Here is an 11705-nt window from a genome sequence, read left to right on the forward strand (position 1 = left end):
AATACCAAATGGTTTTGGTGACTGCTGCTTTATAATATAATTTAAGATCAGGCACAGCTAGGCCACCTTCATTTGATTTTTTTTTTCATTAATTCCCTTGAGATTCTCGACCTTTTGTTCTTCCATATGAATTTTGTTGTTATTTTTTCTAGATCATTAAAATAGTTTCTTGGGAGTCTGATTGATATGGCACTAAATAAATAGATTGGTCTAGGATGTATTGTCATCTTTATTATAGTCGCTTGGCCTATCCAAGAGCACTTAGTATTTTTCCAATTATTTAAATCCGACTTTATTTGTGTGGAAAGTGTCTTCTAATTTTGCTCATATAATTCCTGACTTTCCTTTGGTAGATAGATTCCGAAATATTTTATGCTATCGATGGTTGTTTTGAATGGAATTTCTCTTTGTATCTCTTGCGATTGGATTTTGTTGATGTATAAAAATGCTGAGGATTTTTGTGGATTTAAGATCAAAATGGGTCCATGATTTAGGCATAAAGAACGAGATTATAAATAAATTGGAGGAACGTAGGATAGTTTACCTCTCAGACTTGTGGAGGAGGAAGGAATTTGTGACAAAGATGAACTAGAGATCATTATTGCTCACAAAATAGAAAATTTTGATTATATCAAATTAAAAACCTTTGTACAAACAAAATTAATAAAAAAAATTAAAAGGGAAGGAAAAACTAAAACATTTTCACAGTTAAAGGTTCTGATAAAGGCCTCATTTAAAATATGAGAATTGACTCTAATTTATAAGAAATCAAGCCATTCTCCAATTGATAAATGGTCAAAGGATATGAACAGACAATTTTCAGACGAAGAAATTGAAACTATTTCTAGTCATATGAAAGTGTTCCAGATCACTATTGATCAGAGAAATGCAAATTAAGACAACTCTGAGATTAATTTCACATCCAGAGTTAAGACAGGAAAAAATAAATGAATGTTGGGGGATGGGAAAAACTGGGACACTGATGCATTGTTGATGGAGTTGTGGAATCCAACCACCGGAGACAATCTGAATTATGCCCAAAAGTTATCACACTGTGCATTTCCCTTTGATCCAGAGTGTTACACTGGGCTTATACCCCAAAGAGATATAAAGAAGGAAAGGGACCTTTAAAAGCAAAATTTGTGGAGCCCTGTTTGTAGTGGTCAGAAACTGAAAATGAATGGATGCCCAGATTGGAGAATGCTTGGGAAATTTTGATAGAATGTTATGGAATATTATTGTTCTGTAAGAAAACCAGCAGGATGAATAAGAGAAGCTTAGAGAATTACATGAACTGATGCTGAGGAAATGAGCAGAGCAGGAGATCATTTATATTAAAACGATATGTATGAAGATGTATTCTGATGGACTGAATTTCTTCGACAAAGAGAAAATCTAACTCAGTTCCAATTGATCAATGATGGACAGAAGCAGCTACACCCAAAGAAAACACCGGGAAATGAATGTAAACTGTTTGTATTTTTGTTTTTCTTCCCGGGTTATTTTTACTTTCTGAATCCAATTTTTCCTGTGCAACAAGAGAACTGTTCGGTTCTGCACACATAGATTATAACTAGGATATACTGTGACCTATTTAACATGTATAGGACTGCTTGCCATCTAGGGGAGAGGGTGGAGGGAGGGAGGGAGGGGAAAAGTTGGAACAGAAGTGAGTGCAAGGGATAAGGTTGTAAAAAAATTACCCAGGCATGGGTTCTGTCAATAAAAAGTCATCATTATTTCAAAAATATATTTTAAATTCAATATATGTATACATGATTATACAGTTATCTTGCTGCACAAGAAAAATAGGATCAAGAAGGAAGGAAAACAAATACAAGCAAACAACAACGGAGAAAGTGAGAATGCTACACTGGGGCCACCCTCAGCTCCCACAGTCCTCTCTGGGTGTCCATGGCTCTCTTCCTCATTGAACAAACTGGCCTGAATCATCTCGTTGGTGAAGAGGGCCACGATCCTCAGAACTGATTATCACATGGTCTTGTGCCATGCACAGTGCTCTCCTGGCCCTGCTCACTTCCCTCAGCATCAGTTCCTGTGACTCTCTCCGGCCTCGGAAATCATCCTGCTGGTCGTTTCTTGCAGAGCAATAGTGTTCCCTAACCTTCCTGGCCCATGGCTCCTTGGGCCGTCCCCACATCCCCTCGCCTTCCAGTTTCTTGCTGGAGGTTTCTCAGAAAAAGCGCTGCCGCCCAGTTTTGCCCAGGTGGGCCCCTCTCGGGGGGAAACTTTGGAGAGAGCCGCTTTCATGCTTTACTGGGACAAAAAGCTGATTTCAGAAAGCGAGTGAGGGGGAAAGGAGGCAAAAGCCCGGCTGCAAGTGGTCGGGGAGTTTGGCTATGACTGGAGGAGAATCACAAGGAGAGAGCTTAAAGACCTCTCCGGGGGCAGAAAACCTGAGCCTGTTTGCATACAACGAGCGAGGCCCGAGGCCCGTGTAGCCGGGGGCAGAGAGTGAGAGTTGGGCTTGAGCATCCCCGGAGGATGGAGCTTGGCCGGGACTGAGAGGCCGGGGGCGGGGCTGTGAGTCCAGCTCAGGTCCAGCCGGGCTAACTGGTTCCCCAGGGCCTTCGAGTCGGGGCTTTCTGGAGACCCGGAGACTCCCAAGTGGCCGCACCTGCCTCCAGCCTCTCCGGGCCAGCTCCTTTGCAAACATTGGGGCCCCTTGCGAGGTGCTCCTGCTCCCCGGGAAGGGCCACTTGAGGTTAATCATTCTTTGGGACCCAGGGGAGGGGCTGGCCTGGGTGGGGAGGAAGGAGAGCCAGAGAGCGCTGAGATTCTGGGACGTCCCCAGACGATCTCAGCCGTGGAAATCTCCAAGGTCAATCCTGTTTCACATTTGAAGAAACTGAGGCGCGGGGAAGGAAAGAGGCGTGTCCGATGTCACATCCAGCGTCCCCGGCAAAGGGCTGAGGTAGTCGGGGCTCTAAAATTGCCGGGCTGCCCCCAGTTCCTTGCAGAAGAGGAAGCTGAGGCGGGACCAGCCCGATCTCCCGGCAGGCTCCGATGCCGTCTCGTGCTGGCAGAGTTGGAGAAGTGGGGAAGGGGGAGCAGGCCTGGGGGGTGGGGGAGAGTCACCCGGGGCTCTGAGCACTCGCTAAGGCCCTTGAGAGCAGGGGCGGGGCGGGCGGCCGCTCGGCGGGCGTGCTGGCTGCCCCCAGTTCCTCCGGATTCCCAGCAAAGGGTTTGGAGCAGAGGACTCTCGAGGACTCTTGTGGGCTCGGCACGACCACTCGGCCCTTCCGGCCCTCCTGAAGGACGTGGGGAGGGGACTCCCGGAGAGAGCCTCCCAGCCGCCCCCGCGGCGCCTCAGACCTGCTCCGAGATGGACCCGCGGCGGGACCTGCTGCTGCTGCTGCTGCTGCTGAGCCCCGCGGTGGCCTCCCTCATCAGGTAGGGGCCGCAGCGGTCTCCCTCCTCCCCCAGCACCGTCCTCCCTCCTCCCCCAGCACCGTCCTCCCCTCCCCCAGCACCGTCCTCCCTGCGGGTCTTTCCCTCTCATTTGCTGGAGGCCATTCCCCTCCCTCCCCCACCCCTTATGGGGAGAAGGCTCCCCCACACCCCCGTGCTCCCCAGCGCTCTCCCCTGGCCCAAGCGGGGGGGGGCGGGGGCGGGCAGGAAGGCGCTTGTGGGGATATGGAGGAGGGGAGGGGAGGGGACCGGTATCTCCTGCCTGCCGCCGGACGCTGTACCCCGGGCTCACAACCACCTCGTGTGAGCCTCTCCATAGTCCTAGCTGGTTGGGGCGATTACCTCCCCATTTTACAGGTAAGGAAACAGAGGCAGGCAGAAGCTAAGTACTTGCCCAGGGTCCTACCGGTAGGACTTGAGCGAACTCGGCTCTCGTTGCCCGGCTGCTGAAGGCGGGGCGTCACGCTGGGGATGCAAATCATTCAGGGACCGGTCAGCAACCATTTCTGAAGCGCGGTGGCCCCCACGGCTCGCAGCACGAGGCCCAGACCACGGCCGCGCCTTCGGGGCGACCGGAGGATGTCCAGAAAAACAATTCCCAGCAACTCTGGGGAGAAGACAAGAGGAGCAAGTGGGGGAACCCCGGAGGGCTCCCCGGAGGCCGAAGCCCTCTCCCCTGTGGTCCCCGAGCGTTCGCTGGGGCTGGGGCTCCCGGGCAGGTTCCCACAAGCCCCCCCAGAAGTGCCTTCCCCTTCTCTGCAGGATCCCCCTGCGCAGGGTCCGCGTGTCTCCCGGCATCCTCCACAGCCTGAGGGGCTGGAGGCCCCGGGAGGCCCCTCTGCCCACGGATGGGCCCATTCTCGTGCCGCTTTCCAACTACTTGAATGTGAGTCCTTCCGCCTTCCCTTCGGGCCCGCCCCCAGGCCCCCGGCCACCCTGCCCCCACTGTGGGGCCTTTCCCACCCCCTTCCTCTCCTCTCCAACCAGGCTCAATACTTTGGGGAGATCGGGGTGGGGACGCCGCCCCAGAACTTCTCCGTCATCTTTGACACCGGCTCCTCCAACCTCTGGGTCCCTTCTCGACGCTGCAGTGTCTTCAGCCTGGGATGCTGTGAGCGGGGGTGGGGGAGGAGGGGGACGGAGGGGTGGGGGGAGGGGGTGGCCAGCAGCCTCCACAGGAAGCAAGCGCCTGGAGGTGGAATCGCGGCCCTGCCCCACTGGGCAAGTCCCTGGGACCGCGGGGGGGAACCTCGGCTCGCTGCCCTCAGTTTCACTAACTCCTGGTGCTTCCGGGAAGGCTTCCAGGGCACAGAGGCCGCTGACCCCACCCCGAGGCCCGGCTTGCCCTGGGGGAGGGCCGGCCCGCGGCGGGCAGCTCTGGCGCTGGGCGCTGCTTCAGGGCGTGCGCGCTGGGGCCCCGCAGAACTCCGCGCTGCCTCCCGAGGAGGGCCTCCTTCGGGGAATCCTCCCGGCCTTGATTTTAACCGCTGACCATTGGCCCTAGTCAAGTCGATTTCCTCCTCTCCCCCTTCCTTCCTCATCCAGAGGGGAGGGGAGGGGAGGGGAGGGCTGGGTGGGCTCTTCCGCGCCCTGGCCTGATGCAAGGAGCCAGGGCTCCCCAGCAGCTCCCTAACCCCTGCCCCCGCCTTCCCGGCCCCTGACCCAGGGTTCCATCGGCGGTACGACTCCAAGGCCTCCAGCTCCTTCCGGCCCAACGGGACCCGCTTCTCCATCCGCTACGGAACCGGGCGGCTTGACGGTGTCTTGAGCGAGGACAGGCTGACCGTGAGTCACCCTCGTGGCTTCGGGGCTGGACTCAAGGAACATGTCCTTGGACAAGGCATCTTAACGCTTCTGCCTCAGTCTCCTCATCCGTAAAATGGGCGTGCCTGCTATAGACCCCAGCTCTTACACCCGAGCGGGGGCTTGGACTGGCGGCCAGGAAACCCCCGGGACAGGCCGGGGGCGGCAGGAGGACTGTCTACGGAAGGGAGGCGGCGGAGGGAAGCTGGGTGTTTGCAACGTTCTCCCTCCTGTCCCCCCAGATCGGAGGCGTTAGGGGGGTCTCCCTGCTCTTCGGGGAGGCCCTATGGGAGCCTAGCCTGGCCTTTGCGCTCGCTCACTTCGATGGGATCTTCGGCTTGGGCTTCCCAGCTCTGTCGGTGGGCGGAGTGCAGCCTCCGCTGGACGCGCTGATGGAGCTGGGGCTGCTGGAGAAGCCCGTCTTCTCGGTCTATCTCAACAGGTGTGGCCTGAGATGGGAAGCCCCGCCCACCCTCCCTCGGCCCTGCCCTCTTGGATGGGAAGCCCTGCTCACCCTCCCTCGGCCCTGCCCTCTTGGATGGGAAGCCACACCCATCCTACTTTGGCCCTCCCCTCTGGATGGAAGCCCCGCCCACCCTCCCTCGGCCCTGCCCTCTTGGATGGGAAGCCACACCCATCCTACTTTGGCCCTCCCCTCTGGATGGAAGCCCCGCCCACACTGCCTCGGTTCTTTCCTCTTGGATGGGAAGCCCCCCCCACTCTACTTTGGCCCTCTCCTCTGGGTGGGAAGCCCCGCCCCGCCCCCACCTCGGAGCAGGGTCAAATGGACCTTTGCTCTTCTGTAAAGCGCGGCTAGGCCATCCTCCCCGCGTTCTTCCCGCTCTCCGGCCCTTCTTGTCACGGCCCCAGGGGCAGTTCAACCCGCTCGCGGGGAAGTGATGCCCGGTCCCCCTTGCGCCTCCTTGCTGCCCTGCCCCCGGGGACTTCCCACGTGCGCCCAGAGCCGCGCTTGGGAGGCAGGGCAGGAGGCCCCCACCCCGACGCCCACATTTATTAGCCGGTCACCCAGAGCAAGTCCTTTCCCTTTCCTGGGCTGTCAGTGAAGGGGCGGGACTTGCTGATCTCCCTCCGGCACCAGCGGCTCGGTTCTGGCCCCACAGGGACCCCGAGGCAGCCTCAGGGGGAGAAGTGATTCTGGGAGGCTCGGATCCAGCTCGCTACACCCCTCCCCTCACTTTCCTGCCCGTCACCCGGCCAGCCTACTGGCAGATCCATATGGAGCGGTGAGGGCCCTAAATGCCCGGCAGCCTGCGGGGGACGAGGCCGGGCCGGACCCCGCGGAAAGAGTTGGGGCGCGATTGCCCGCAGGCCTGGAGACTCTCAGGAAGGATGCCTAGATCAGTGGGGGACTGAGGGCAGGTGCCTGGGTCAGTGCTGGGGGACTGGAGGGCAGGTGCCTCGGGCAGTGCTGGGGGGACTGAGGGGCAGAGTGACTGGGTCAGTGCTGGGGGACTGAGGGCAGGTGCCTGGGTCCAGTGCTGGGGACTGGAGGGCAGGTGCCTGGGTCAGTGCTGGGGGACTGAGGGCAGGTGCCTGGGCCAGTGCTGGGGAACTGGAGGGGCAGGTGCCTGGGTCAGTGTTGGGGAAGCTGGAGGGGCAGGTGCCTGGGTCAGTGCTGGGGACTGGAGGGGCAGCTGCTCGGGCCAGGAGCTCATGCCCCCCCAGGGTGACTGTGGGCCACTCCCTGCACCTGTGCCCTAACGGCTGCGCTGCTATTCTGGACACCGGCACGTCACTCATCACAGGCCCCTCCAAGGAGATCGGGGAGCTGCACAGACTCATTGGCGGCTTCCCGCTGCTGGCTGGGGAGGTGAGGGGAGCCGCTGCGGGAGGGAGCGGGGGGCTCTCCGAGGCTCCCGGTGCAGGCGGAGGGGCGCTGGGATCGTTTCCCAGCTCTCCCTGAAGGGGATCGGCCTCGGGCTCCGCATCTCCTCCGGGGCCGCTCCCCTGCGCCCTGACCCTCACCGAGAGGAGAGTTCGGTTCTTTGCTCGGAGCTGGAGGGGGGGGGCACCGAGGAGGGAAATGGGCGGGAGCCCCGTGACAGAAGGAAGGGCGGCCCGGGCGCGGGCCCAGGGCCTTCCGAGGACGTGCTGAGTCCCGGAGATGGGGCCGAACAGGTGTATGGGGGGAGGGGGAGCGAGGAAATGGCCTGGAGCCTGAGCGCCCAGGGAAGCCGGGAAAGGACTTCGCAAAGGGGGAGGGGGAGCCGTAGATGGATGTCAGGCTCCGCAGAGAGGGGGCGGGGAGCCCTGAGATGCCGGCGGCTGGGAGGGGACTGGGAAGCAGCCTTCCCCGCAGGGGCCCGGCCGTCCTGGGGAGCCCAGCGTGGCCTCCGAGACCCGTAGGCTGGCGATGAGTCAGTTGGGGGGGGGGCGCTGCACCCACTCTGGCCCCCAGGAGGGGGGGGGGAATAGGTGGAACAGAGGATTCTGATAGGCAAGAAAGGGAGGAGAGACTGGGGAAGATGAGGGGGCGCATGACTCCGCCGGACGGACTCCTGCCCTTCCCCCCCCGCAGTATCTGATCCCCTGCGAGCGCCTCCCTGCCCTCCCAGCCATCTCCTTCCTGCTCGGAGGGGTCTGGTTCAACCTGACCGCCCAGGATTATGTCATCCAGGTAGGGGCTCCCTGGAGACCCTGGAGACCACGTACTCCAGGCACAGAAAATGGGGGGCGGGGCCCGCGGGCTCCCTGCATAGGGACCGATTTGGGGCAGCTGCAGAAGGCAGGGACGGACGCCCACTACCCCTCCTGGCCAAAGCGGAGAAATACCCCTTCCCAGCAGTGACGTCATAGCAAATTCAAGGAAAACGATGGTCGAGGTTCCCCGGGGAAAGGAAGGAATTGGGAATGTGGTGGGGGAGGGGTAGATGCGCAGACCTAGAGTGAGCTCTGCCCCAAGCAGGAGGCAGGGGGACCCTGGGGGAGGAAGAGACGGATCCCCCTTGGGAGGGGGGGAAGGGAATGAGGAGGAGGGGCGGGGAACTTCTGCTGACGTCACAGCGCTTTGAGCAAAGTCCGCCACCCCCCACTCCGCAGTGACGTCACCTATCCACAGGGTGCGGGGAGTAGTCCACTTACGGGGGGAGGGGTGGAGAAGGCTAGTGACGCCCTCCAGGGGCCCCCACGAGGGGCTTCGCCTCCCGCCGCCCCGGGATGAGCCCCGAGGGCGTCCAGAGCGCAGACGAGGCTTTGGGAGGGAGCCCCTGGGGGGGCGGGACGGGATGACCTGCCGGCGTCCCCCGAGCTGTGCCGCCGACGCCGGGATGCTCTCGGGCTGCGGCCGGGGTGACCGCTGGGGGGGGCGGGCCTGCCCAGACGCTCCTGCCCTCGCCCCGCAGCTGGCCAGCGGCCGCACCCGCCTCTGTCTGTCCGGCTTCTTGGCTCTGGACGTGCCGCCGCCCGCGGGCCCCTTCTGGATCCTCGGCGACGTCTTCCTAGGGGCCCACGTGGCTGTGTTCGACCGGGGAGCAGCCCGCGTGGGACTGGCCCGGGCTCGGGGAACCCCCCGGGGCCCCTGAGCTGGGAGCTCCCCGCACCCCTTCCGAGTCCCCCGACAGCCCCAGCCCCGCCGAGACCCTTGAGCTGAGCCCCGCGTCCCCGCCCCCGCCCCCGCCCCCCCTTCCGCCAGGAGATTTCACGGGGGCCGCCTTGGGGCTCCTCTTTGGGTCGGCGCTCGGGGATCCTCCTCGGCTCCGCGCTGGGGCGTCCCGGGGGAGGGGGTGCAGGCCGGGGCCGCTCCCGGCCTTGGCAACATCTCGTCCCCTCTTCTGCCTCCCCTCAACTGCCGAATAAAAAACTGCGATGTGTCTTTTCCTCTGCGTCCTTCCCTTGGTCCCCCGCGCGCTCGCCCGCCCCGCGTGGGCGCCTGGCGCCTGCCCGCAGCCAGATGAGGGTGGGGAAAGGGAAAGGCGGCTGAAAGCCAGGGAACTACACTTCCCGGCGAGCCCAGAGGCCGGGCCGCGGCCCGAGCTTAAGGGATCTGCGCCTGGAGCATGCCGGGAGTTGTAGTCCCTCGTTCCGCAACGCCCGAGCCTTCCTCTCCCGCCCAGGCCGGGGTAGGGCGGGCCCCCGGCTGACAGGTGGCTGGACCAGCTGGCCCCTCCCCTGCTCTCCCAGCCAGGGTCCGCCGCAGGGGTGGGGCCAGCAGCCTTCGGAGGCCCAGAGGTGGGATGGGGGTGGGTGGGTTAGGGTGGTCCCTCCCCGCCAACACGGGTAGTGATGTCAGACCCTCCCCCCAACTCCGGCCCCTTCCCCCCCTCCCCCTTTGAACAGCAGCCACCGCCCGGATCCCGGAGCCGCCGGCCCGGGTCCGAGCCCCGCAGCTTGAGCCCCCACCCCTCCCCTTTCCTCCTGTACCAGGGGCCAAGCCCTGGAGCCACCCCACCCCCCTGGAAAACACAACCCCGCCCCCATCGTGAGTACTGGGAGGAGGTTGGTGCGGAGGCGGGCGGGGGGGGGGGAACAAACTGTGTGTAGAATCCGGCTGGGTTACGGTGGAGAGAAAAAGACTCCAGACGAAGGGAGGGAAGATGGAGGTGGGGGAGGGGGCCGGGGGGTTAGGGACGGAGACCTAGGGAGCCTGGGCAGGAAACTGAAGAAAGCCCCCATATGGGGTAACAGAAATGAGTGATGGAGGCCCTGGGAGAAAAGGGGGGGGGGAGGGGACGGGGATGGGGATGAGGAGAGGGCTGAGGACTGGCCAGAGCCGGCATGGGCTGCGCAGGGAGAGCGGCCGGGTGGGGGAGGGGCGAGGCGGGGGCAAAAGGGAGTTGGGGAGGGAGACCGTAACTGGGTTGGGGGCCCGACGGAGGCCGACGGGGAGGGGAGAGGCTCTGACGGAGCTGGGGGAAGGGAACGCCGAAGCGGGAGAGGCTCGGCTGATGAGGGAGGACTGCAGGCAGAGACTAAAAAGGGAGGCGCTCGGCAGTCCGGGAGGTCAGAGGACCGAGTTCCAATCCCTTTCTGCTAGTCACCGGCTGCATGGTCCAGGGCCAGCCACTCGTCAGCCTCCGGACGCCCTGTTTGTAAAAGGGAGGACCTGGCCTCCCAGCGATCCCTTCTGGTCTAAAATTTGGCGGAGCCGGGAAGGGGAGGACGGAATGAGTGTGGGAAGGGGGCTGAGGTGACCGATCGAAGAGGGGCGAGGGATGGGGGATGGGAGAGCTAGGTGGATGGGGGGGGGGAGGACAAAGACATGGGAAGAAACCACACTGAGAAAGGGGAGAGACGAGGAAGACCTAGCGGAAGGAACTGGAGGGGGCTGGGAGTGCGGAGTGGGGGGCCAGCGGAGGAGCCGGCTCCCGCCCGAGGAGGAGGAGGAGGAGGAGGAGATCAGGCTGAAGGCTCTGGAGCCACAGGTGGAGGGGGGAAACACGGAAGGAGGACTCAAGAGTGGGGGCGGGGAGTGGCCTCGAAAAAGTGGAGAAACCTTCAGATCGGGGCTGGGGAGAGGGACTCGGTTGTCCGGAGGACCACCAAGGGGTGTGCATGCAGGAAGGGGGGAGGGGAAGGGAAGAGAAGTGGGCTGAAGGGCCTTGAAACTGGAGGAGAGAAAAGGCGTCTACACTGACAGAGACCAGGAATAAGTGAGGGACTTGGGAGGAGACTCAAGGGGAAGACACGGGACTCGGATGAGAGATGGAGACAAAGGAGTGCAGATGGTGATGGGGCGGTGGGGAGACCAGGGAGGAGAGGCAGAGATGGGGGAGTGGGAAGAAAGAGCAAGGGATGGGATGGAAGGAAAGGAGACGAGAGAGGGCAAAAGAGGAAGGTGAGAGGACAGTGGGGGGGGGGGGAGGAGCTGGAGCTGAATCATTGGGACAGAGACAAGTTTGAGGAGAGATGTTGAAGGAGAAAGCTCCAGATATTTTCTCTTGGGGATGGCGGAGAGGTTGTGGAGATCCTTTCCCCTCCATCATCTGGATCCCAAAGCTCAGACCTCTGGCAAGCTGGATTTCGCCTCTGCCTCCCCCATCCAGAGGAAAGGGACCACAGAGTCAAGAATCAAATTGAGTCGCCTCCTCGAGCCACTATTCCATGGCCAGAGCCAAAGACCTAGAAGCCCCCTTCTCTAAAATCCACTCTTCCAGGAGCCGCCCACCCCGTTTGGTTTCCTTCCTGCTTTCTCTTTTCAGCCCCATCCTATGCCCCTCCTCCTCTTTCCTCAAGTCTGGACCCTCCCTCTACTTCCCCATTAGCCCAGCGTCCATTTCAGCGCCACAGTCGGGCCAGTCACTTCCCCATCCCAAAGGTCGGACTCCCAACTCCGCATCCTAATGCTCACCCCCTCTATCACCTTCCTTCCCCCTCCCCCTTCTTCCTTGCTTACCTCCCCTTTCCCATCCTCTTGCTCTCCTCCCCCTTCCCCAACCCACCTCTCCCCCTTTCCGTTCTTCCTTCTGTCCCTTTGCTCCCCCTTCCTCCCCGGCTCACCAGAGGCAGTGACT

General features: G+C 61.0%; 1 protein-coding gene across 1 annotated transcript; it reads left to right on the forward strand.

Annotated features, from left to right (window-relative positions):
• Positions 1-2549: 2549 nt before the first annotated feature.
• On the forward strand, positions 2550-9071 carry NAPSA (napsin A aspartic peptidase). The gene is made up of 10 exons (XM_031964101.1): positions 2550-2935; positions 3200-3414; positions 4195-4318; positions 4420-4543; positions 5099-5217; positions 5478-5677; positions 6357-6479; positions 6922-7066; positions 7775-7873; positions 8598-9071. The coding sequence occupies exons 2-10, from the start codon at positions 3347-3349 to the stop codon at positions 8775-8777; spliced, it is 1182 nt and encodes a 393-aa protein (XP_031819961.1). The 5' UTR covers positions 2550-2935; positions 3200-3346; the 3' UTR covers positions 8778-9071.
• Positions 9072-11705: the final 2634 nt, after the last annotated feature.

The sequence above is a fragment of the Sarcophilus harrisii genome, chromosome 3 (genome assembly GCF_902635505.1).
Source record: "Sarcophilus harrisii chromosome 3, mSarHar1.11, whole genome shotgun sequence".
Classification (NCBI taxonomy): Eukaryota; Metazoa; Chordata; class Mammalia; order Dasyuromorphia; family Dasyuridae; genus Sarcophilus; species Sarcophilus harrisii.

Coding starts and splice junctions, on each gene's coding strand:
- NAPSA (XM_031964101.1), top strand. CDS start 3,347: ATGGACCCGCGGCGGGACCTGCTGCTGCTGCTGCTGCTGCTGAGCCCC. Junction 3,415..4,194: donor GCGGTGGCCTCCCTCATCAG/GTAGGGGCCGCA, acceptor CCTTCTCTGCAG/GATCCCCCTGCGCAGGGTCC. Junction 5,218..5,477: donor TGAGCGAGGACAGGCTGACC/GTGAGTCACCCT, acceptor CTGTCCCCCCAG/ATCGGAGGCGTTAGGGGGGT.